Below are 27959 nucleotides of genomic sequence, written 5' to 3' on the forward strand. Positions count from 1 at the left end.
CTTTGCATTGCACTTGGTGATGTATGGCTTGGATGCAGCTGCTCGGCCATGGAAACCCATTCCATGAAGCTCTTTACGCACTGTTCTTGAGCTAATCTGAAGGCCATATGAAGTTTGGAGGTCTGTAGCGATTGACTCTGCAGAAAGTTGGTGACCTCTGCGCACTATGCGCCTCAGCATCCGCTGACCCCGCTATGTCATTTTACGCGGCCTACCACTTGAGTTGCTGTCGTTCCCAATCACTTCCAATTTGTTATAATACCACTGACAGTTGACTGTGGAATATTTAGTAGCGAGGACATTTCATGACTGGACTTGTTGCACAGGTGGCATCCTATCACAGTACCACGCTGGAATTCACAGAGCTCCTGAGCGACCCATTCTTTCACAAATGTTTGTAGAAGCAGTCTGCATGCCTAGGTGCTTGATTTTATACACCTGTGGCCATGGAAGTGATTGGAACACCTGAATTCAATTATTTGGATGGGTGAGTGAATTATTTTGGCAATATAGTGTACATACATACATACATACATGCATACATACATACATACATACATACATACATACATACATACATACATACATACATACATACAAACATACATACATACATACATACATACATACCAATCAATCAATCAATCAATCAATCAAAGCTGTATTTGTATAGCGCATTTCCTACCCAGAGGCAACACAATGCGCTTTACAGAGAACAAGGGAGGTGGGCATACGACCCACCCCTACATATTCCAGAGGGAAGCAAAAAAACAGTATCACCCGGGGGCCAGATAAGTGAGCTGTAAAAATTCTTCCCTGACCCCTCTCAACAAGGCGATCGAGCAAGCTCCAGGAGTATGTTTGTCTACCGGCTAAGAACATTAATAAAGCAATACATTACATTAAATTGCATTTTCAGAGTAAGAGAGGCTAAAAACATCATAGGAGAGATATGGCAAATACTGGTGTGTGTTTGCTATGGCCCAGGCCTAAAGCCGGAAGTGGGCTGGTGTATGTCTGTGTGTACGTGTGTGTGTGTGTTAACTAAATGCTACGACATCCACAGCAGACACAGGGGTATCTATCGGACTCAGGGTGGTCTGCTGGTGACAGTGGGGCATCCACTGGACCTGGTTAGAAGATAGGAGGGAGAGAGAGAGGCCCTAGGGAGAGGGAAGGCAGAACAGGGTTAGTAACACACAGAGCCATAAAAGCAACACAGATATTAAAACAGGCAACCTGGAACAAGCTCCTGGAATGTATTTGTCTAACGGCTAAGAACATTTATAGAGCAATAAATTACATTAAATTACATTTTCAGAGCAAGAAAGGCTAAGAGCATCAGGTCCAGGCCTAAGCCGGATGTGGACTGATGTGTGTCTGTGTGTACGTGTGTGTGTGTGTTAACTAAATACTACAACATCCATAGCTGTTACAGGGGTATATATCGAACTCAGGGTGGTCTGCGGGCGACAGTGGGGCATCCACTGGACCTGGTTAGATGGTAGGAGGGAGAGAGAGAGGCACTAGGGGTGGCAGAAAACGGTTAGTAGCACGCTGAGCCATTGAAGCAACACATATGTCAGAGCAGAACAAGCCTGTTTCAGGGTAACCAGCTTCTGTACACTACTTGATATACATACCGTGCATAGCAGGATATAAACCAATATATACTGAGGATTCACAGGTAGGTTTGAGGCTACCTTTCTGTGTCTCAAGTTGCTGGTTAGTGATTGTAGGCTAGGTCGAAAAGGTACGTCTTGGGATCTCGCTTGAAGACATACATACATACATAAATACATACTATATGTACATACGTACAGTATATAGGCTGTACATACATATGCACATACAAATATACGTACGTACGCAGTGTGTGTGTCTGTGTGTGTGTGTCTCCGGCTGCTCTCTTCTGTGTCTGTCTCTCCTGCACACACACACAAACACACACACACACATACAGTACACACTCACACACACACACACACACACCGCTGCCTCTCCTGTCGGTTGACAGATGGAGGGCAGGTCTGGTTCTCTCACTCTGAGGATCTCACTGGCTGCTGGTACCATTCTTAACACCTCATTATTAATCGAGCTGTTTCGCGAACACACACAACACACACACGCACATACACACACACACACACACACACACACACACACACACACACACACTTGTTTTCACACACAGACAGACACTCATAAACTCATTACTGAACCCATTACAGTAGCAATGAGGGGTTAGAGAAAATAACAGGTTGTTGCTACAGTATGTTGTTGTGAAACATTTTACCTACAGTATGTACAGTAGAAGGCTCGCTGCTGTTCGCTGTGTTATTACCGCTCATCATCGGCGAGTAAATCTGGTAACAAAATTACATATTTGTTTACATTTATTATTTCCTATTGCTGCTTATTTATTGCTACCACCCCCCACAGCCATTAGCCTCTTCATTGGAGCGCGTCATGATGATGAAAACAGGAGTTTTAGGTTTACTTTATTTGATACCAAAAGGTAGATTTGGCTTGAGTCAGTCGTACAACCCAGGACAATTCAAGCAAAAAATAAATAAATACATTAAAAAAACAGGATCAGTTCATCATCATCATCATCATCATCATCATCATCATCACCATCTTGCATATTCAATACTGCTGCTACCTCTCAGAGTCCCCTGGTGTGCAACACACACTAATAGCAAAAACCTTAGTGTCGTCATCATCATCATTATCATCATCACCACCACCATCACCACCATCAAAGAGATCATTGGTTTTTGTTTAATTCTTGGTACAGTGAACCTGCGGCCAGATTTGAGAAGCTGGAATCCTCTGTTCAGAGGGTGAGACCTATCAGCTAAGACTGAGCCAGTTAACCGCTGCAACTGTGTCATGTACAGGGATTCTGGGCTGAGCTGTGTCTCACCGATAAGCCTACTAGACCACTACACAATCTGACTCAGTGACTTTCTGTTCTTGAGAGACAGGTTACCGAACCATGACACTAGGCAGAAAGACAGGACAGATTCAACAAAAGAGCGATAGAACAGCGTCATCGTAGTTCTGTCAGCATGAAAATAAGACAGTTTCCATAAACAGAAAAGACTCTGATGTCCTTTCTTGCACACAGCTTCGCAATTCTCCTCAAAGTTAAGTTTTGAATCTATGATTGTCCCCAGGTATTTATACGATACTACCTTTTCAACTGTCTGGCCCTTGATGGTTGTAACTTCATGTTGGGGGGGGGGCTTGCTTCCTATAGTCTATGGTCATATCCTTAGTCTTTTTTGTGTTTAACTCAAGATATGATTCGTCACACCACACTATGGAGTGTAGTGGAGGGTTAACCCATTAAACTCAGACTGAAACTTTGTATGTGATGGGAAGCAGGGGCGTTCTGGCCATCTGTAGGTTGTGGAGAATCACAAGCAGGCTGCAGTAAATTGCCTGCCCACCCCCCACCCCCCGTCAACAAATCGCACGAGCACGACAATCAGAATTGCCTGATAGCTGTTAACCCACCTCTTTAAAACCAGGCTGAGAGTTTGCTCACCTATTTTCTGATCGACTGTATTAATCGATGAGGGTAAACAAGATCGCGTTTATCCACCTCTGCAGTTACCACTACGCCCACTGGAAACCATCATCTCTTATTATCAACAACGTGTCTCCTCTAAAGTCTGAGTGGGACGCTGGTCAGTGGGCGGATGTTTGGTGTTGTTCCTGACCAGCCTTCACAGACCCAGCGCCGTCTGACGCGTAGACGCTCGCCAAACAGGCCGATGTGGGCGTCGGCATTACTATTCAGAATCGGGGGAGAAAAGCAACAAATTCCTGACCAGTTTGGATAATTATTGACTCAGAGTTGTTAGGGAAAAATACATCTAATGGTGGCAAATGATGGGATCAGGCAGCCTGGGAGGTCTCTGAAGCATGTGAACGGGCTGTCTGTCCTCCACGTTCTCCTCTCTGTCCTCCACGTTCTCCTCTCTGTCCTCCACGTTCTCCTCTCTGTCCTCCACGTTCTCCTCTCTTTCCTCCACGTTCTCCTCTCTTTCCTCCACGTTCTCCTCTCTGTCCTCCATGTTCTCCTCTCTGTCTTCCACGTTCTCCTCTCTGTCCCCCACGTTCTCCTCTCTTTCCTCCACGTTCTCCTCTCTTTCCTCCACGTTCTCCTCTCTGTCCTCCATGTTCTCCTCTCTGTCCTCCACGTTCTCCTCTCTGTCCCCCACGTTCTCCTCTCTGTCCTCCACGTTCTCCTCTCTGTCCTCCATGTTCTCCTCTCTGTCCTCCACGTTCTCCTCTCTTTCCTCCACGTTCTCCTCTCTGTCCTCCACGTTCTCCTCTCTGTCCTCCATGTTCTCCTCTCTGTCCCCCACGTTCTCCTCTCTTTACTCCAGGTTCTCCTCTCTGTCCTCCATGTTCTCCTCTCTGTCCTCCATGTTCTCCTCTCTGTCCTCCACGTTCTCCTCTCTGTCCTCCATGTTCTCCTCTCTGTCCTCCACGTTCTCCTCTCTGTCCCCCACGTTCTCCTCTCTTTACTCCAGGTTCTCCTCTCTGTCCTTCACGTTCTCCTCTCTGTCCTCCACGTTCTCCTCTCTTTCCTCCACGTTCTCCTCTCCGTCCTCCACGTTCTCCTGCGTTCCGCCATGACAACGTCGCCTACGGACTTCCCAACCTTTCACAATAACACTGAATAATTCAATAAGCGCACACACACCACTGTGTCTCTCTTATTGCCTAATAAAACCACGTCTTATTAAGAACCCCCAGCGACGCTCGTGTGTGATACCGGTTCCGCGCTGAGGGGGGCGGGGAGCTCCCGCCGAGTCTCTGAGCACGAGCCGCCTCCGGACCGCCGAGCTGCTCTGCGTCGGCCATGAGACGGGGAGGCCACCACTCCCGGAATAACGATTTGAGAAACAGAGAGAGGACGATGCATATTGAGATGACGACTATGATACCTGAGGGGGTAGGGTGCTCATCTCCCCCAACCCCATGGGCTGATAGCTCTGACGCCCCCCCCCCCCCGAGTTCAGTGGAAGTAGCATATGCCGCTGAGGCTGCGATGAGCAATGATACTCCTGACGACCCCCCCCCCCCCCCCTTTGATTCAGCCTCCCGTTCACAGTTTACATTTCACACCGGACCCAGCGGCCTTGTCGTCCCGATTAGCTCCACCCTGTCTCTGTCCTTGACTCGTCACGACGGCGAGCGCGGGTGTAAAACACCAGGCTAGGTGAGTTCCCCACTTCGTACCGTTCCCCTTGAGTTGGCGAAAAGTTGCCGTGACACAAACACAGCTGCTCCCGTTCTCCGGTGGGAGAGCGTTAACCGCCCCCCCCCCCCCCCCCCCCCCCGACCCGGCAGACGGCCGGCCCGCTCTGTGGAACAAAGCGGCATTTCCCAGAACGCCACCCCCCACCCCCCCCCCCCACCCCCCGAGATGAAACTCTTCCCTCCTCCCGGTCTGCCCGGCCGCGTCCGGCTTTGAAGTTCCCTGACCGTCCTTCCCGTACGGCCTTTGGGCCCCTCGCATCAAAAAGCACTGTGATCAGATGGAGCCCAGAGACCCCGGTATGGCTCCTCTCAACGAAGTATATGTGTGTGTGTGCGTGCGTGTTAGTATGTTTTTCCGCTGAGCGAAGCAGAGCTGTTCTCACCTGAACTCTTGCGGACCCCCAGTGTTTTCCCGCCCCTTGTTGGAGGAGCGATTTCTTTCTCAAACTCTATTTCTTTCTTTCCTTTCTTGCTTTCTTTTATTTCTTTTTTTTTTTACAATCCCCATACTGGCGTCATGGCTTTTTAAAATGCGTTGTGTGGAGGTTTTCCAGTATTGATTACATTTGTGTCCTCCTCTGCCCTCCATACTTCACTCTCACTGTCCTGTGCTTTTGTAACCCTCCCCCTCTCTCTCTCTCTCTCTCTCTCTCTCTCTCTCTCTTCCTCCTTTTCTGTCTCTCTTCCTCTCTCCCCCTCTCCTTCCACGCTCTTTTACACCCTGAATCCCTGAGTGGACGTTCTCTCTCTCTCGGCCTCGGGGGCCCGGAGGGTGTCTGGTCGTTAGCGACGGCTTCGTCGGTAGCGATGGAGAGAGAGCCGCCGCCGTGTTGCCAGCGGCAAACATAGAAAGCCGTGGCGACGAGAGCGTGCGTAGCCTCCTCTCAGCCACATCTGTGATCAACGATGATCTTCTGGGTGATTTTGGAGGAACGTTCTGCTAGTGGTGCTGCATCTTAAAAGGGCCTTCGGTGAAAGGGCCTTCGGTATTCAATTCATTCTTTCAATCACACAATTCATGTTTCTCTCAGTCCGCCACCCATTTTCTTTCACCGCAAACAACCTTTTCAGACCGTTCGCTTATGTTCGTAAAGGTTTGCAGTGAACACAAAGGTAACTGAGAAAACGTTGTTTGCTATGTTTGCTGAATTTGAACGCTCCCCAGGCAGCAGTGCCCTCCTGAGATCTGGCCAAGGACGATGTTCCCTGATTAAATAAACACAGTAATTAATCAGATAACAACGGAGGCTCGACCAGAAGCAATTTTGGGGAAGTGATAGTTTAGCTTCCGGCAAGGAAGACGTCAAGGAGCAGAACTTTTGCACACCTAGATGGACAGGTGCATCAGAGAAGACTATGGTCTAGCTATAGTAGAACAAAGAACTAGTGCACACTAGCAAGTACAGTAAGATGTTAAAATCGTCAAATTATAAGAGAAGAAATAGTGTTTGCTGACATAACTGCGACCTATGTTCTCCCTTCCTCGGATTCCCCTCGCTGAAAAATATGCTCGTCGGCGCGCAAGACGCGTTGACAAGCGTGACGATGGAGAGAGCGCTAGTGGGAGGAGCATCCGAGGAGGACGCCTCATCCCATTGGCCCACCTTCAGCATCGCCCGTACACCTCCGTTAGGAAGTCTCCCGAAGCCTTGGGTCACACACACACACACACACGCACACACACACGCACGCACACACTCACATACACACACACACACACACACAAACACACACACGCATACACACATACACACGCATACACACATACACACATACACACGCATACACACATACACACATACACACGCATACACACATACAGTACACACGCATACACACATACACACACACGCATACATACACACATACACACGCATACACACATACACACATACACACGCATACACACATACAGTACACACGCATACACACATACACACACACGCATACATACACACACACGCACACACACATACACACACACGCATACATACACACACACACACACAAGCATACACACACGCATACACACACACACACACACACACACACACACACGTACAGTGTACTCGCAAATGCATCCAGTACGCCCAGAACAGTAAAGTTAATTTTAGAAACGGAAATGACATGCCATTAAAATGTGACGGTACCATTAAAGTCCCATAATCACTTTCTCAGGAGGAAGTTATATTAAGAATGGTGCTTACAGCAGCAGAGGCTCGGGGGTGAAGACACATTCTCAGGTTTTTTGTAGATGAGAGGTTAGAGCACAATATGTCCTGCCCTTGCTCATCATGGCTACAGTGATTAGCATCACAATGCAGAAATAATGAACGTACAAGAAGAAGGCCTTCATTCACAAAGACATTTACCCTCCACTTCACCTAATTAAGCCCGTTAACACTCGCTAATCAATGTTTGGGGATGTTAGAGGTCTTTGAAGTTCTTCAAAAAAAAAAAGCAGGACAACACGATAACAGGCTCTCACATATGACCCTGAAACATGGCTTAGCAAATGTCGATGTCAGGCTCACAAGCTTGTGTGTGTATGTGTGTGTGTGAAAGGGGGGGGTTCTGTTGCCTAATATAGATAGATAGATAGATAGATAGATAGATGGATGGATGGATGGATGGATGGATGGATGGATAGATAGATAGATATTCATCTTATTGTAACCCTACTGTAGGTGTCAAAGGAGTCTGTCTCAGGCTCTAGAAACAAAGGGCAATTATACATGTATTTTACTTACACAGTATTGGAATCATTGTGATTACTTTGCAGTTTTATGTTTCAGTCTCCAAGACCTTGGGGCCCAATTTTATTCTGATTTGTTGTTTTGTTGACTCAGCGGTTGGACAGAATGGGCTGCATAGTTATTGTGAGCTGTTACCTGATCAATTCCTCTCAGGACTTGCTGACCAAAGCCAGCCCCCCCCCCCCCCCCCCAACACACACACACACACACACACCACCCCCCGCCCCCATAACAGGGCCTGAACAGAACAGTTCGCTTTTATTTATAGATCTCTTCAACAGATCATTATGCCTGTTTACATTTGAGGGGGGTCGGAGGGGAGGGGGGGGGGGGGGGGGGGAGTAAACATGTGGTTATGATACAGTGCAATACCATAATGTGTTGGACAGGCATTGTCCTGTTATAATATAAGATAAAATAAAATAAAATGATACTTTATCGATCCCCCCAGGAGGAAATCTGGCAGTTCAGCAGTTTAAATTACAGAAAGGTTGGAAAGGAGAGAAACAATAGAGTAGAGTAACAGAAAAGAGAGACACTAGATGAGGGAGGGAGGGAGTAGCAGCATTAAAGGGATATCAGTGGCTAAATACGTCCATATGGACAGTAACTGTGCACTATAGAATAGAATAACATATATATGTACCAGCATACATTCAGTCTAAAAATATAAGTATAAGTATATAAGTCAAGGAGTACACAATATATATATATATATATATATATCAGTCTGTATAAATATATAACTATAGAAGTATATAGTCATATTGTAACGAAAACCCAGGTATTGTACTCCCTTATACAATAACAATAACATGATGACTGTACAACAGTGGTGGCCATGACACATGGCATATCCTGCTCTCATTCTCTCTCTCTCTCTCTCTCTCTCTCTCTCTCTCTCTCTGCTTCCATGTCCATCATCTCCAGTCATCCATGTTTCTGTAAATATGTATCTCAGTATGAGCATCCTCTTTGTCATGTCTGCCGGGTGTGAAACAGTCCCGTGAACTAACACACCTCTCTCCTTATAATCTGTCACACTCTGTCACAGTGTGAATCAATTCAGTCTTGGCTGCATGTTAAGAGATCGGAATCACGTTGGTGATTCAAACATCATGAATTATAGGCTACTGTGTGAGAGAGGTCTCCTCAGGTCTCCATTCGAGCTGTACAGTAGGTCTCCTGCATGTTCAACTCTAACCAGGGGCGTGCTGGGACGAAAAAACAGCCTTGGAGTCTCACCCAGCCTAGCGATTTGTTGACGGGGGGAAGGGGGTGGGGGGGACGTTTACCGCGGGCCAGGCCAGTGAGCCTGGCGGTTATCACCGGCGGCCGTTCTGTGATTCTCCAGAAAATACAGGTGGCCAGCACGCCCCTGACTCTAACGTGAGGGTTGTTCATTCTCGATCTCCATCAATTGATCCTGATTAACAATAGTTTCATTGCCTGTTTTTTTTTAATCACCTGGGAACCTGCAGCTGTGCTTAAGACTTGATTGAGTGTTAATTGTGCTCTATAAAGCAAGGCTTCTCAAAGTGGGTGGGTGTATTCAGGGGTGCCGCAGAATCCTTTGAGAATATTTGGAATTTGTCACTTCTAAAATTATTTGATATCTCTCTCACGCAGTAGCCTATAATTCATGATAACCTCAAGTACAGTTTTTTTCAATCAGTTGTTATTGAAACAGATAGCCTGCATGTATCAACAGGTTGTATCTCGAGGGAAATATGGACACGTTTCTTATGAGAACAAATAACGTTACCCCCATTCAGCAACTTACATCGGAGGCCGTGCCCAACCACACAGGAGCAGAAAAATGGCCAAAACCGAGGCTTTACAACGAGTGCTACCTCAAGTAGGCTATGGTAGCTGTAGTGGTGCTGCTTCATGCCCCACACCATTATGACTGGAGAGGGAGAAGGGAGAAGTTGGCTAATGCATGTATCTCACTTACTGTACTGAATAAAAAGACAAATTAATTTGAATGTCATGGTCACCATTATCCTTTAATAATAATAATAATAATAATAATTATAATTATAATAATAATAATAACTAGAAAGCACATTTCCTGGAGAAAATGTGAGGTGGGCTAGCTGCCGCAGCTGTATGTAACGGCTACAGATAGTACTACTACGGATCGGGCAATCTCCATGCACCCTTCGGTGAAGACTGTGTGTCTCTAGCCCACTCAGGGTCTGAGTTGTGGGTTCCGTGGCATGGTGGCGAGACTCCGCCCCCTCGGGTCAGAGCCGGTCAGTGACTGGGTACCCCTCTTCAGGCCATCCAGATGCACACATCTGGATTGCACACATCGATGAAGATCGTGTGTCTCTAGCCCACTCAGGGGCTGAGTGTGGGGTTCCGTGGCGTGGATAGTGGCATGATGGCGAGACTCCCACCACCTTGGGTCAGAGACGGTTTTATGCTGCCACAGTATTCATAAAAGTGTGCCTGTGCCTTTAAGAGCGCCTGCTTGTGTCCCCAAATTCAAATCCCAACTGACACTCTAAACATCCCATCATTCACTTCAATGGGAAGGCATGCCAGCTTCAGACAGCTCTATCTCAAAAAGTATACATTTTACAGCTTAGACAGATGAACATTTTGTTGTAGGCTATAATATGTCTGTGTAGCTTAGAAACTGTAGGCATGGTGACAAGTTAGAAAATTAATAATAAAATAAAAATGGGCAGCCTAGTTGTCGAACAAATCGGCATACCTCGAAGTCAGACAGTCACACAGCTTAGAGACTAATATTGTACGAATGTGAAGAAAGAAAGAAAGAAAGAAAGAAAGAAAGAAAGAAAGAAAGAAAGAAAGAAAGAAAGAAAGAAAGAAAGAAAGAAAGAAAGAAAGAAAGAAAGAAAGAAAGAAATAGTGGGAGTATTACAAGTTGGGCTTAGATCTACAAGCTGGCCCACCTAATAATAATAAATAGTTATAGTAGGCCAGAGCCCACTGTTAAACGTCAGTAGCATAATAAGGTGCTGAGAGTGAAAACCAAGAATGTAATTTAGGGGTGCTGTGGATGAAAAAAATCTGTATAGGGGTTCCCTGAGCCTGAAAGGTTTGAGAACCACTGCTATAAGGGATCTCACAGCCAGACGGCCTTACGTGGGAGAGAGTCCTGTTTTTCAGAGAGCAGCGATTGTGTTTTGGAATGATCGAAAATCCTTTGAACTTATCTGACTACAGAAGGACCATGTAGCCGTGCTAATCTTGGGCCACTTCAGCATGATCAAAGGATTTGCAGCGCATGGTTCTAATCAGCCCAGGCTCTCTGGTTCAGATAGACCTCCTAGTCTATGAAAGAAGAGTAAGGATTCTGCAAAAGATATTAACAAAAGAAGACAGGCAGTCAGTAGAGTCGGGGAGGGAGGAGAAGGGGGTTAGAAGGGCCCATTCTGGGAAAGAAAAGATGAACATGACTGTATTTTGTGCAAATTGTGTTGAATATTTACATCGAATACTAAGGCTTTTGTGTGTACAAAACATGCAAACTATAACATGCATGTAAATTCATTGGTATGTTGTCATACTAAGTCCTCTTTTTTGCCATCCTAACTGCACACATTTGATCTGCTATCTCCTCCTGAGTGCGTCCTGTGGTCTTTTGCTATGAGTTTTAGGGCCTGTTGTTACAGCTGTGGTAGCGAGGGAAGCCCAGCTCGGTGCTGGAGTGTGTGTGTGTGTGTGTGTGTGTGTGTGTGTGTGTGTGTGTGTGTGCGTGCGTGTGTGTGTGTGCGTGTGTGTGTGTAATCTGGGCTGCCGCATACCGCATTCACAGCCACTGCTTTCCCTTATCAGTGTGTGGAGCTTGCATGCTCAATCGCCTTGATTTGTCAAGGGTGACTCTGAAAGATTCTGATAGGCACTTCGCAAATCACCCAGTTGATCTAAAATATCGACCACCCACAAAAAGTCATTACACACAATAATGGCGGGCAAGACCTTGAAGATGTGACTTAATTAGGTTTCAAATGGCTTCAAAAATGCCTTCGGATCTAGTCCCTGGGAGACAAACACACCCTATAGGGTTTTCAAGGCTGAGATTACAGCTGTGCAAAGTATAGTCCTCAATCATAATATACAATGGCATTGATTGGGAATCAAACAGTAGCCTACACCAATAATCACAATGTTGCTATCAGTGCTTCTTGTACCAAGATCAATACTACTATGACGACTGTAGTGATTTTAATTAGGATAGCAGTAGTAGGATTAACATAGTGGGTCTGTCGCTTCTGGAACACACAATCATCACCGCTATGCACCCTGGGAGAAGAAGTGACATTTTCTGCTGGTGGTTTTACTTCTGGTCTGGTCATTAGCATGTTCTACTCTCTCAACACCTCCCTCCACAGAGATAATGACTGAGCCAAGGAGAAGGAACACTCGAAATTCCCTACATTTATAAAATAACTGAATGTAAATTGTGTCCCAGGATTTGTTGCTAGTGAAAGTACTGCTGAGCTTCACGTTTTCTCTCCCTTTCGCTCTAGACACGAAAAAAAACAACAACCACGATGTCTACTTTTTAAGGTCTGTTTATAAGGAGGAACCCTGACTCTGTCGACCTGTGTGTCCCCCCTCCCAGAAAACCAAGATCTCCACATACGATAAGATGTGGGAGTTCATGAGCAGTCGTAGGCACTCGGTGATGGTGAAGAACATCGACGAGGGCATCCACCGCGTGCTCACCTCCGACTACGCCTTCCTCATGGAGTCCACCACCATTGAGTTTGTCACCCAACGCAACTGCAACCTGACCCAGATAGGGGGCCTGATTGACTCCAAGGCCTACGGAGTCGGAACCCCGATGGGTATGTACGGCAACGCGGAGAGCGTGCACTCTCGACACGGTGAACGCACGCGCGCACACACACTCACACACACACACACACACACGCACACACTGATCCTATGGACTACCAGTCGATAACACAGGGCTACGCAATAAGCACGCAGTTTCCAATGGCGGTGCTCCCTATGCAATAGGATGAAGTTCATGTTATCACAGCACGCCAAGCAATAATACCAGACTTCTATTTGATAGTGTGTACTCAATAATACCAGACTTCTATTTGATAGTGTGTACTCAATAATGCCAGACTTCTACTATTTGATAGTGTGTAACGGTAGTACTCTCGTCTGCGTTGTGTGTCTCGCTCGTTTGACCCATGTTAAGGGACTATTCAAGAAGTACTACAGTACCACAATCCTCCAGCTTAAGCACCTTTTGTATTTTTAGATTGCTCTTCTTGCACTTTGCCTTCAGCACTAGATTATTCTCTTAGTCACTTGTTTTAGAAAGGAGATGCACTTGTGAGTTCTGGCAAGTAGGCTAATAGTACATTGGCTTTCCTTTGTTAAATGCATTTATTTTAAGTTGATCTGGATAAAAGCGTCAGGTAAATGACTGTCATGTAATGATTGTCCAGGGCAGGATGGGAACCTGCAACCTTGTGCTCGCAGGTCGGATGTGCTAACAACTATGCCAAGAGAGATATCCCTATCGGCAAACCCAGAGCCCAACGCTAGTGAATTATGTTCATTCATGCACGTCTATATCAGGAAATAGATAGATCCGCGGTGGATAGTCAAAGAAAACGATTGTTTGCGAGGTTCGGTAAGCAGCTCACGGACGGGTGTATTCCATCTGGGTTTATCTGGGAGGATATATACGGACGCGGGGACCCTGAGGGCGACCAGGCAGGAGCTGGAGGAACGGGGGGAGCTGTGTGATGTAAATAACGGGATGTACGGGGGAGGGCGGGGCGTTGGCGGTGATGTGCGGGGGCGCAGGATTTGATTACGGGGCTCGGCGGCAGGTCGTCTTAATCCTGTTGCACACGCAGCCCCCGGGCAGCAGCGAGACGCAAATACAGTAGAAAAGAAGATGGGAAAAAAGAAACCTTGTGTACCTGAGCTACAGAGAGGGAGGAACGCTCTCCTCAGGCTAACGGCAGCTGCTCTTATCTGATACCTCTTTCATTACGGAATCTCCCACCTTAATGAACGCTTCCGAAGGCAACTTGAAAGTCAGTTTAGCTTACCTCGGAGCTGAGAATGAGGTGACCACGTTGCTGTGCATTTGTGTATATTGTTTTTTTGTGGAAGAGTAGCCGTTGCCATTTCTAATAGCTAATAAACTAACCTTAACTAAACTAATCCAGTGCCACCCGTTGGAAAACCTTTGCGTCTACATGCTATTTTGCACATTCAAACACCGCAACAAATGTCCACAAACAGAAGTTGGACAGTAGCCTACTGTGTGTCTGACTGATTTAATGAGACAGAAGTGCTAATAAACATTATTACTAGGCTACAGCTTTCACTCTGTCGATGCGCGGCACAGCCATCTTGATTTTGTTGGTGAGGTTCCTCTGACTTTCCTGTGAGTCGGCGGTGAAATTCTTAGAAATTCTTCCCAGTTCAAATGGAAGGCTGTAGTCCCTGCTGTAGTCGGTTTTCAGGGGTTCAGGGTTTCGGAGGTAAACGTGACCCTAACACAACGTTGTCTCTTGGGACGTGAACAAGGCAGTCATTTGCCTCTGTGTGTGTCCTGTCGATGCGCGGCACAGCCATCTTGATTTTGTTGGTGAGGTTCCTCTGACTTTCCTCTGAGTCGGCGGTGAAATTCTTAGAAATTCTTCCCAGTTCAAATGGAAGGCTGTAGTCCCTGCTGTAGTCGGTTTTCAGGGGTTCAGGGTTTCGGAGGTAAACGTGACCCTAACACAACGTTGTCTCTTGGGACGTGAACAAGGCAGTCATTTGCCTCTATGTGTGTGTCCTGTTAGTCATGGAGGGAAGAGGTATGTATGTGCAGTCAGGGAATCTCCATAAGCGTTGTTCTGTGTGTGAATGAATTGGCACATGGGCTGTATTTGCTTGAGATGATTGTGTTTTCTGAGTGATTTGTCCCATATGAATGTTTGTCATGTGTGACTGACTGCGTTTTCAGGCATATGGTATTGAATGTCGCATGATGTGCAATATGTTTTTGACGCACTGTGTGTGTGTGTGTGTGTGTGTGTGTGTGTGTATGTGTGTGTGTGTGTGTGTGTGCGTGCGTTCATGTATATACAGTACGTTTTGGCATATATGTGTGTGGTTGTGAATGGGAGTGAGGGCATGTGTCAGGCAATGAACACACACACATACACACACACACCCACGCTAAAAAAGGTTTTCAGCATCATCACTCCCTTGCGGCCCATTCACATGCTGCCCAGAACAAGGCATTTAAATTGCTAATCCTACCCTTTTAGGACCAGTTACCATATGCAGGCAGTGTTCCCATACAGCTGGGCCATTTAGCATATATCTCATTGACTTTAACAGAGAGGACTTGTCAGCCTGCATTAGTACTTGGGCCATGATAGTGACGTGGCCTTCCGCGGCTTTGACAGCTCTGTCTGCCACTCCTTAATGGACAGACTTAGCACAGCTCCCAGCTGTTCGCTGTATCTCACTCTAATGGAATATTTACGGCGAGAAGCCAGGCGATTCATGCTGATGGTGAGTTAAATACGTTGTCCATGAAGAGAGGGAGAGCAGGAGTGAGGGATATAAATTGTGTTGCTGATAAGAGATAAAATACTTTCAGTATGAAGGGGGGGCTTCCTTGTGAATGTGGAGAGAGGAAGATGGCTTTTGTTCTGCAGGCGGGTGTGTCATTATTTATTTGGCATAGTGGTCTGTTCAGTGTAGTCCCTCTGGCCTGTTAGTCCTGCAGGGGGTTGTGGGGTTTGTAGTACAACATGAGGTGTGTGTGTGTGTGTGTGTGTTAGCCAAGTTGGTTTCCATTAGAGGGTTTTGCTGTGTAGTGACTGTGTGTGTGTGTGTGTGTGTGTGTGTGTGTGTGTGTGTGTGTGTGTGTGTGTGTGTGTGGACCTCCTCTCTAGAGAGGTCATTAAATGGAGTCATGCACGGCACCATGTCCTCAAACATCTGTCACAGGTCTGTTTACGCAGCTCACGCTGGCCGTGGTGAAACCCTCACTTCCTCTGCCTCATCCAGCCTTATATCAGGAAGCTCCACCTTGCTGTCTCTCTCTCTCTCTCTCTCCCCTCCTCTCTCTCTCTCCCTCTCCCTTCATCTCTCTCTCTCTCTTTCACTTCTCTCTCTCCATCTCTCCCTCTCTCTACCATCCTATCTCTCCCTTTCCTCTCTCTCTCTTTCACTTCTCTCTCTCCATCTGTCCTCTCGCTCTCCTCCTATCTCTCCCTTCCTCTCTCTCTTTCACTTCTCTCTCTCCATCTGTCCCTCTCTCTCTCCTCCTATCTCTCCCTTCCTCTCTCTCTTTCACTTCTCTCTCTCCATCTGTCCCTCTCTCTCTCTTCCCATCTCTCCTTCTCCCTTCCTCTCTCTCTTTCACTTCTCTCTCTCCATCTCTCCCTCTCTCTCTCCTCCTATCTCTCCCTCTCCCTTCCTCTCTCTCCATCTCTCCCTCTCTCTCCATCTCTCCCTCCATCTTTCTCTCCTTCTCCTCTCTCTCACTCATTCCCTCTCCATCTCTCTCTCCTCCTCTTTCTCCCCCTCTCCCTTCCTCTCTCTCTTTCACTTCTATCTCTCTCCATCTCTCCCTCCATCTTTCTCTCCTTCTCCTCTCTCTCTCTCTCCACCTCCCTTAATTTTTCTTCTTTCCCTCATTACGATCAATCTTAATTTGGCTGCATTAGTTCTTATTAATCACAGGCAGTATCTGGAGGTACCCATACTGCTGGCCAGCAGGCTGGAAAGCGCCCTGGGTCCTGACGCTCCCCGGTGACTCGTTTAACTCCGGATCATAAACGAAGCGGAGCAGGCGTTCTGGGAGACAGAAGTGCTCACTGAGGGCGTGACTCGCCTTCTGCTTGAACTGCAAAGTCCTGTTCTGAGACCTGTGTGTCTGCAGGGGGAGAGGAGGGGAGAGGAGAGAATAGGACAGGAGCATGGCGGAGGGAGGGAGGGAGGGAGGGAGCAAGCGGCGAGGTGAGACCAGAGCCTGCCGGGGAATGAAGATGTCTCAAGGAGTTTGGAGTCGCAATCAAAGCCAGAACCAAGAGCTGAAAATGTTATATTGCTGCCTCTCCAAAATGGCAGGTTTTCCGAATGTTGACAGGAGCATTCCAATTTCATTTCTGAACATAAAATCTAATATTATGAGCTGTTTAGAATACATTTAACTGGTCCCAGGGCTGGGAGGTGTGTAGGGTAGGTTGTAACGGATAGTCGCAGCTTTCAATTGAGGGGGGAAAATCGAAATTAAAAAACACAAAAAGGTTTTGTCTCGACAGCAGCAATATTTACGCATCCGTATTCACAACGAATTTGAAAGTAATTATGGAGGCCCCTAAAGTAACCGCTTTAAACATGTATACGCATTAATTGTTCCCTCGATGCATACAAAACAAATCTCTGTAAGTGAAAGAGGGAAAGCAACACCAGACTTTAAATATGTGCGCCGAGAGTGCCAGGCGTTGCGGCGCATCTGAATATCCAGGCTGCGTTGTCGGGAGACAATGCATCAGGGATTGGTGCGCTATTACTCAGCTTTGATCTGGCAGATTACAGCTGTGTTCACCACGGCCTGTCACTCCCCCCCCCCCCCTTCCTCAGTGAGAGGATTAAGCTCCGGCTCCATGCTGTGAAGGCCTGTTCCCGGATCTCAAATTAACATTTTGAGGTTTATCACTGACAAACACCAATATTACTTGGAAGTCGCCCCGTCTCACACCCACTGAGGCGGAGAAAGAAGACGGCGACGTCTTCACTAGCGCTGAGGACAGGCCCCGGGCGATTATGGCGTGCGCTGTATCAAACCGACCACTCTTTGAACTCGGGAACTAGCGTGTCATAGCCGGAGCCTGGCTCTGTACAGTAGTGATGATGAAAAGAAATGAATAGTTGATAATATTAAGTGAATGACAGAATGACAAAAGGTGAAAGTAGAGGAACGAGAGAGTGAACTGGTAGGCTAGACGGCTTTATACTGTGTGGATAATAGGCAGGAAGTTACCTCGTAGGCACGGGGGTGACAGGTGTGTCTACTTGAGTGGATTGGCGAGGCGTGGCCGCATGCTTCTCGTTAGATTGGAGACACGGTCTGCGTTCCGATTCGCGTATACCAAATACATAGTATGCCATGCAGTATGGCAAAAAATACCAGGATGTCCTACTACATCCGCTCGTATTTTGCAGTATGCAAACCAGCACACTTTTCTGGCTATTCCGACCCACAATCCTGTGCTCAGCGGAAATTACGTCACATGTGACGAGTCGCTCCGGAGACGCTTTGATGAATCCCAGCAGTGGACTAATGTCGCTTCATGGACAGCGACGGATGTGGTCAAATTTCAAGGCGCAATGTAATAACAAGGTAGTATGTCCCAATTGGATGCATACTGCATGCAAAGTATGTTCTTTCCAGGGGCAGCTGTAGTACGTACTGGTAGTAAAAAGTAGAAGTACGCGATTCCGAACGCAGCCATGGTTGTGGTGTTGTCTTTCTCGTCCTGAACCTCAAGTTATTCTAAGTCTATCTAAATTTGAGTGCTGCCTGTTCCTTGCTGAACGGGCGAGTGCTCTGACACAGCCTGGCTGCAGTTCCACTATGCACCAGAGGGGGCACTATTTAGCTGGAAACGATGACGAGAACGGGGGGGGGGGGGGGGGGGGGGGGGAGAGGTGTCTCTACAAGTCGGTCATCATCACCATGGTGATGAGGCTTTCAAACACATTGGGCCGTTGTTCTAAAGCGACGGGAGCAGACAAACAGAAGTCCTTGGGCAGGCATGAAAGACAGCGCAGATCAGAAGTATTCGTAGGCGGCCCTGTGAATTGATAAGGCACGTCCTTGCTACCCCACAGCCAGCTTACGGGGCCAGATTAATGGGATTCTATGGGCCAATCATCAAGCACTGCTTGTCCCCGCCAGGTTGCCACGGCAGTTTTAGATGGTGACTAGTAGCATTGCGAGCCCCCTTCTCAACAAACCTCTTGATATTCACGGAGCGCTTCCACGCGATGCGGATAGTCCTACAGTAGCTCACCGAGGTGGGTCGGTTCTAAGCGTCGGAGATACCAACGGTGCGCGGCCGCGATTTCAATAAAGCGGGCGGCGCCCAACACGGCGTGATTGTGTGGGCCTAGCCGCGGGGATGCTCTCAACAGCCGGGATATGAAAGGGGGTCGGGAAGATTTGAAGCGTTTTCGCTTGGTTTCACCCTTCAGGTTTAATCAACAATCGCGGTGTGCCACCGGGTTTGATCTCTGGAGCTGGGAACACACAGGGCCTGTTTACAGTACCTGTGTGTGGGGGGAGGCGCAAAGGCCTCTGGGAGATGGGGGGGGGAAGGGGGGGCGCATTCCTCTGGGGCCTAGGCTGCACACGCTGTGTGCTGGTGCGGGAAGCACTTCAAAGCACACTTCGGGAAACCATTTTATTTATTAAGCCTACAAAACACCCTATGCTGGAAATATTATCGCAAACGAGCCAACAAATTCTAATTAGAGGAATGAAAAAGGAAGAAAAAAAACGAGTAATAGGAGGTAAATGCCTTAAATTTCTGTTTGTTTTCTTGGTTTATTGTTTGTGGACCTTGAAGTGCACTTCACTAGGCCTGGGCACCAGGGTATTGCTTGATGGTTTTAGTCACGCACGAACACACAAAGTTAAAACTAACAAGCCCAGACCTACAGCACACCGTCACGCCTTTGCACTGGGGGCGGGGGGGGCGGGGTACAGTTTCCGGTTCTCACCGGTAATTCATCTCATCTCACCGTTCATGTCGCCTTCTCTCGCCGCCCCCCCCCCCCCCCCGCGACCGCAGGCTCTCCGTACCGAGACAAGATCACCATCGCCATCCTGCAGCTCCAGGAGGAGGGGAAGCTGCACATGATGAAGGAGAAGTGGTGGAGGGGGAACGGCTGCCCGGAGGAGGAGAGCAAGGAGGCCAGCGCCCTGGGGGTGCAGAACATCGGGGGCATCTTCATCGTGCTGGCCGCCGGCCTGGTCCTGTCCGTGTTCGTGGCGGTGGGAGAGTTCCTGTACAAGTCCAGACAGAACGCACAGCTGGAGAAGGTAAAACCACCTCCTCGCCATTACAGGCCGTAACCACAGTGTGTGTCTGTGATTGTTTTGTTTTTTGTGTGTGTTTTTTTACCCACAATGCCGAGCGGGAATCTAGACGTCTCTAACGTACTGTACACACGGCGTTTTGCAGTTCACGTGCATAGGCGCGATGTGGTGTACCGACCATGTACAAGATTTCTCGCTCTGCTATTACAGAAAACTCATAACGCTCACAGTAAACCCAAGATAGCATACAACACAGTACAGCATGTCACATCACATCAACTTCTTTCATATTAAGACACATTTGGCAGCAATAAAAGAAATGGCAAGATGGTTACTATTCTGGTTCCAGGTTAATTTTACGGTTCAATTTTCTTGTATTTATGTGGCTAAGTCTTCCAGCTCCTAAAACCCATGCTCATACAGTACAGTCTAGTGCCATATGCTTTGAGTTGGTTCTATTGCCTTTGTTCACTCAGCCCCAATGCCGACAACGTGATAAGAAACGTGAGGAAGTCTGCTGTCATCATGGACCCAAGCTAGACTTTAACCATCATCTCAAATGACATCCAGAAAAACTCAAGAGACAATTTTAATCTAACATGTCTAAAATTATACTATTGGGTTTTAAGACACTTCATAGTGATTGGAAAACGTTTGTTTTGTTTTGTCTGGGGAACTTGCAACAACGTGTTTGAAACATTGGTTTCAAGGCATTGCTTCATGCCACGGTTGACAGTGTGCCTTTGAGAGTTGACCGTGGACCTATAGGCACATAAATATTTACAGTTTGTCTCTAGCACATTTTCCATGTCTTCATTTTAAATGTCACTCTTCGCATGCCTGTCTCTGTCCACTGTCCATATCATACAACATCCTCTCTACCTGTCCTAGATCTCACTTATGTACAGTAATGATAAACAAACTAAAACCATAATCACATTGATTTCTACCTCACAGGTTTAATGAAACGCTAAATATGCAATATAAAAAGGATTGTAATCAAATGCTAGTATTGCAGTAGCAGTGTCCTTTCACCCCGTGGCAAAGTCATAAACCCAAGCAGAGGCCCCTACTGTACTTAGCCCCTCTCCACAGGAACAGCTGTACTAACAGCGTTCTCCAACACCTTCTATCGATTTCACAATGGCTCTCTGGTTGGCTGTAAGCCCCCATATTGACCCTTTAGAGCCCCTAGTCGTCAGGTCAGGTTCAACGGGACTCATACTGTGCATATGCTCTGGAATATGTAAGGGTGGGACCTATGCCCACCTCCCTTGTTCTCTGTAAAGTGCATTTTATTTCCTCTGTGTATGAAATGCGCTTTACAAATAAAGCTTTGATTGATTGATTGATTGATATGCAGACATGTTAGAAAATGATTTACTATCAATGACATGCATTGAAATAGCCGTAATGAAAGAACACACACACATATACAAATCATTATACATTATTAATACATGCTCGATAAGTACAGAATATCCTATAGTACATACAGGAACTGAGGGAAGGATTGAGGCAGACAGAGCAGACAGGAGTAGAAAGAGACTGATGGAAAGCTTGTCATGTTTCCCCATGACTTCGAGACCCCTCGTCAACACTACCTTTCCGCGACGCAGTCTAGGACTATCATGTCCCCATGCCAAGGTAAAATAACCTGTCATCCAGACACTATGTACTGTAGAGCCACAGAGCGCTGCCTCTGACTTTGACGACCATGTCGACTGTCAATGGAACTCAAGTGGCGGACGTCATACAGAAACGTCCACCTTCGTTGTTTTTGTTCTTTTTCAGAAGATTCTGAAGATTATACTGGTATTCTTCTAATCACACCACGATTGTGTGATTTGTCCCGATCGGTATTACATGCTTGTTATCAGAACACAGAGTGTATATAGTACACTACTTTTCACAAGTCACCTGTCACATGTAGATGTTTGGCATTGTTTGATCTCTAATGGCACTAATTGCTGCACTTACAATTAATTGCTCCACTTACAAATATAGTGTTCACTCCTTGGTTGATTATGATAATTGAAGAGCACAAGCTTAATCAGATCTGATCCACTCTGTACTTCATGCCTGTAGTTTAATAGAATAGGACACACACCATGGATGTAATAGAAGCAATGCTTCTTAGAATAATGTAGTTATGTTTGAAACGTGTCTTACATTCGAAAATCAACCTTATATTTGGTTCTATTGCACCCCCCTCCCCCGCTTAATTGACTTCATCCCACTTCAACGGGATTCAGGATCATTTTCTCACCACGATGCTGAAAGTGTCAAGTTGAAAAATGTGGTGCTAAGCATCTCTTTGTTATGTTTGTCATGCTTGATAGCACGCACCATGCAATTTGCATTTTATAATTACTTCTATTTTGTAACATGAGAAAGTCGCAGAAAATGTAGAGGCAGTCATTTATGTAATATGATGAGCCACCCACCGTATAATCTCAGCAGTGTTAATGATGTTCTTAAAATCCAGAAAGACATGTTGTAACGGCATGAATGTGTTTTTTGAAATTATTTCCATTTACTGATCTCAGATTGTAATAGAATAATGATAGGTAATTGACATTTCTCTTTCTGTTATTGACGTGAATAAAATCTTGGGAAACATGTACATGTAAATGTAGGCTTGGACAGGTCGAGTAGTCATTCTACCAACACAACGCTGCTCAACACATGCCCATCCCCACTGCTAGAGATGCATTCTGCTTTTCACCCCAGAAAGGAACATTCATTGACTTTTTTAGTTTAATTATTTACTTCTTTATGGTCGCAAATGCGCTCGTTTTTCACCAGATGTCATGCTATTGTCTCACTGTAACTCAGTATGTGCATGTTTTTTCATCAGGTTTTAGAATTGGAAAGATATTTACATGAAGGTGCTATACAAATAAAGTTATTATTATTGTTAGTATTATTATTATTATTGTTATTATTATTATTATTATTATTACTACTACTACTACTAATTGTGATGGCACATATCATGTTGTAAAGTGTTAGCGGTTTAGCATATGTACAGTAATTGCCTAGGTTATTACATTTGTTTATTCATGAAAAGGTGGCATTTTATGACAAAGAAACTACCTCACATGTTCAATGGACAAAACAGCATGAGAACAGAATGCTACTCAGTCAACATATTCCGCAGCAGATGCCCCTAAACATGCAGTGAACATTTGAGCTGCTCTGTCATCTCCACTCCAATCAGTCAAAATGCCCATGATCACACATGGTTGTCCCCTCCCCCCTCTTCCTCCCCCCCTCCTCTTCATCCTCCTCTCCAGCTCTTCCTCCGCCTCCTCCTCCCTCTCCTCCTCATCCCCCTCCTGCTCCTCCTCCTGCTCTTCCCTCGTCTCCTGCCCACCGCTGACCCCTGACCCTGCCGCAGAGTAACCTGGCCCTCGACGGACAGGCGCCGCCGGCCCCCCGTGTGAGAGGACCCCAACTACACACACACACACACACACACACACACACACATACACACACACACACACATGCATACATACACACACACACATACACACACACACGCATACACACATACATACGCATACACACATTTACACATACACACATACACACACGCATACATACACACACACGCACACACACACGCACACACACACACACACGCACACACGCATACACACACACACACACACATACACACACACATACACACACACGCATACACACACACACGCATACACACACGCGCGCGCACACACACACACACGCGCACACACACACCTGCTTGTAAATAGACACAACAGAAGCTTGCAGATTAGACAACACACACAGAGCAGTCATTTATTCAGTCAGGCTGTCGTCCATCCCCATGCGATCGAGGACTGAGAGAAGGGGGGGGGGGGTCATCAAGCCACGCCCCATCCCCACCAACACCATCTCATGTCACCGGACATCTTTCCATCAGAGCTGCTGTTGTCAAGCTGAGAACCAAGACCAACTACCCAGACAGAGTGTAGATCCTGGCATGTGGTGTTGGTACGCAAGGAGCCTGGAAATAATATGTGTATGTGCGTGCGTGTGGGTGTTTGTGTGTGTGTGTGTGTGAGAAGGGCGCCGGGGGGCGGGGCTTAGAAATGATAGTACTAAAAAGCTGCAGTGAAAGCGTGATGGATTTATGATTTGTCCATTCCGCCCATTAAAGCAGACAGCTCATCCTCCGAGCCCACCCAAAGTGCTCGGTGACGTCCACTGCGGGGTCATAAAAGCCCTGTAATTCAATGACCCCTAAACGGCAACCATCAATACAGAGGGAGCGCAGCAGGTGACCGTGATGGATACGAACCCCATAAGTCCGACAGAGAAAGACCGCCTAGTGTCCACAAAGCCTGCAGCTTAATGGTGAGATGGGAGGGGGACAGGTATAACATTACTACGCCATTCAATCTCGCACTCAGACAATCAATAACCATGAAGGAGCCTTGTTTCTGAAGGACTCTGACAATCAGCAGCTATTTCACGTGTAATTGATCTGAGGGGGCCACAACTCTATTTGAGCCGGTGGGAGGGGGACAATGCTGGTGCACTGTAGATTATACAGCTGCTTCATACAGAGCAAGAAAAAAAAAAAATATATAATATAAATCGGCTAGTAATAACACATTTTCACCTATTTTTTTCCCTGTGGAAATTGTAGCGGTAGGATCTATGTCCACACCCCTTTTGCTCTCTTTAAAGCGCATTGTGTTGCCGTTGTGTACTGTATGAAATGCGCTATACAAATAAAGTTTGATTTGATTTTCCAATCTAATACAAACTAGAGACTACAATTGTTGGTGAACCGATATAGTCATTCTTGCCACTTGAAGTAAGAGTGCGTACACATTGTGAACTGGAACCTTGTGTAGGTATATATTTGGTCGTGTAAAAATGTCCTGTGCTGTGTGTGCTTGTGAGCTACATGTTTGTGAGGTCAGCCCATGACAGGGTCACCCCCATTGGTCATAGCAGAAGACATGGCAGTAAGGAGGAGCCATGCCTGTGGTTAGGTAAGCACTGGAATGAGCTACTGAATGACGTTCGATCACTGTGACTGCACAGCCAAGCCTTCACTGTCTCCTCACACACCCCTGTTTCATTTCAAGACTAATGTCTTTCTCGGTCCCCGAGGACGATTACATGATGTTACCACTATCTTTTTTCCTTTTTTTTCCCCAATCTAGTTTGAAATCGATGCAACCAGGCAGACTTTTTCACTATTGTTTCCCTGCGGACAAAGATATTAGTCAGAGGAAACATTTACCCGATAGCATCTCTGTTAATAAGCGTTGTTTAACGTGCTATTTTGAGACTGAAGAGTGGCTTTAAGAACAGAGGAGGGAGGAACGAGGAGACGCGAGTTTAATTGGCCGTAAAGCAACACTGAGGATTTGAGACAGACGGGATGTAATACGCATCAATAAGTCACGCCGCAATATGGGACTGGCAGAGAAGGACTCCGGAAATCTTCCGCGGGGAAATCACTTCAGCTAGGCTGTGTGTGTGTGCGCGCGTGCGTGTGTTTGTTTGTGTGTATCCGAGTGCGTATGCATGCATGTGTGTGTGTGTGCGCTTGGCGTGCGTGTGCGTCCGACTGCCTGCGTTTCCGTGTGTCTGCGACCAGATGGACTCCGGCGTTTTCGCCGCCGAGCACAGCTTTCCTTCTAAGCCTCTTCAAACCAGACCCCCCCCCCCTCCCCCCACCCCCCATCAACATGCACCAACAACCGGACCACTTCCTCGTCCTTCCCTCACATCTGATCAGGCGCCATGCACCCCCCCCCCCGCCCCCCCCTCCTCCATGCCTACACTTGGTGATGATTGTTATTGCCGGGGGCTAAAGGCATGCATAATGAACTGTGTCTGTGAGCATATCTGAATCATTTTAAGTTGTTTTTTTCCCCCTCAGCTTCGATTCGTGCCGTTTGAAGAGATCATTTCACCTGCGGGGTGCAGCCATGTTGACAAAGCCCTACCCTGCCAGCCACAAACCAACGTATTCCCACACACGCTGCTGAACAGTATACAGTATATACGTGCACTTCCCCACTCCCCAACTTTGATGATATCTGAGTCCGTCCCTCCAGCCCTCTGCCATCTCACCCCACTGTCCTCAATGTCTCCTCTGGCCAGCCTCTCACTTCCCAGCATCCCCCTGGCTACCCCCCCACCCCTCCTCTCTCTCTCTCTCTCTCTCTCTCGCTCAGCCTGCTCTGTGTCACCACATGTCCCCTGCCGGTGGCTCTCAGATGGGGGGGCTACAAAGCCAGCGCCAGCCCCCCCGGGCAGAGCTCTACTGTAGAATGCTCTGTTGCCATAGCGTTTGGCCCCCGGGACCACGTCTGAATCCCCTGTTCTCCCCTCCCCCTCCTCCCTCTCTCTCTCCTCCAGAGGTCTTTCTGCAGCGCCATGGTGGACGAGCTGCGGGCGTCGCTCAAGTGCCAGCGGCGGCTCAAACACAAGCCCCAGCCGCCCGTCATGGTGAAAACGGAGGAGGTCATCAACATGCACACCTTCAACGACCGCAGACTGCCGGGGAAAGAGACCATGGCCTGAGCGGGGTCTCTCTCTCTCTCTCTCTCCGTCTCCTGGGGAGGGGACGCACAGACACTGGGGGGTGGGGCGCGGGGGGCATAAGGGTTTCTGTGTGTGGGTTGGATGGGGGGGTTGGGGGGGGCGGTGGGGGTGGGGGGGGTTGGAGGGGGAGCGGAGCTACTTGGAGCATTGATTGACTGTCATCGTTGTTTCTTAACAATTAGATAGAGATGAACGAGATTCAACAGTGTTTCCTGTGGAAATAACGTGAACATGGGCGCAGTTAAAGTGAGTTACCTCATCACTCTCACCACCTTGGCCAAGAGTTTCCAAGTGGTGCCAGGATTTAGTCTAAATGAGATCGACCCAGGTCTGAGGGAATGGGAGATGGTGTAGGGAAAGTCCAGTTGAGGGATAGGATACAGGTGTAAGTTTGGCGGTTCCTTCAGCATGAACATTTCAATTTGGACCTGCGATCTGTAGTTGTCGCACAACCGCCTTCTCAACAAACAGAGCGCAGAATTTGGTTGGGCACCAACTAGAGATCACGGTCTGATACTGAGCAAATACACACAGAGACACAAATTGGAGAGAGGAGCAGTTGGACAGTTTGTAAAGGATATCTTGTTTATTTTCATCCGTAGTGAAGAGAATGACCAGATGGGTTCAATCAGCCAGTTCCAAATTAACCCAAGCCCAGTACATTAGTGAGCAGGATAGCTCCCATAATGTACAGAGGCATCACTTATTCACAGGCAGTACAGATCAACATCAAGACTGGATCTAAATCATCCATCAGGCAATAAGTGATTTCATTTATTTGAGTACTAACACTTTTAAACTTGTGGGTGGGGGGATTGGGGTACGGAAAGTATTTTTAGACTGAGAGTATATAGACATTCACACAATGTCGAGCAGAAAGAGATTACAATATGATGGATACTGAAGGAAGTACAGTACATAGTTTGAGTCACAGCAGGTGACAGGAAGTGACAGTACATAGACAGGATATGGTAAATTTAGCAACCTTGAAACCTGTAGGTGTTTGCTTTTGGAAACTATAGACCATTTCAATGGATTTTTTAGTCACTAGGGCAACTGGTCCAAACAACCTTTCTGTTTTGACTATGAACATTCAATAAAATTGACTTACCATTACATGGAATCATTCAATATTCAAAACCGGAAGTTTGTTTGGACCAGTTTCCCTAGTGACTGAAAAGTCCATTGAGATGGTCTATACTGTAGATGTTTGAACTGAAATAAAGCGTAAATGTGGCTCACCGAAAAAC

General features: G+C 47.0%; 1 protein-coding gene across 1 annotated transcript in view; it reads left to right on the forward strand.

Moving 5' to 3' along the window:
* Positions 1–26688, forward strand: part of LOC311312081 (glutamate receptor ionotropic, kainate 2) — a gene marked incomplete at both ends in the record, with an annotated part of 148148 nt that extends 121460 nt beyond the window's left edge. Inside the window, 3 exons of the mRNA XM_084441950.1 lie at positions 12643–12868; positions 19862–20112; positions 26524–26688. Coding sequence (XP_084298076.1) covers positions 12643–12868; positions 19862–20112; positions 26524–26688 — 642 coding nt within the window. The remainder of the gene's footprint in view (positions 1–12642; positions 12869–19861; positions 20113–26523) is intronic.
* Between the last annotated feature and the right edge of the window lie 1271 nt (positions 26689–27959).

Source organism: Borostomias antarcticus, assembly GCF_949987555.1.
Source record: "Borostomias antarcticus genome assembly, chromosome: 8".
In the NCBI taxonomy this organism is placed as follows: domain Eukaryota; kingdom Metazoa; phylum Chordata; class Actinopteri; order Stomiiformes; family Stomiidae; genus Borostomias; species Borostomias antarcticus.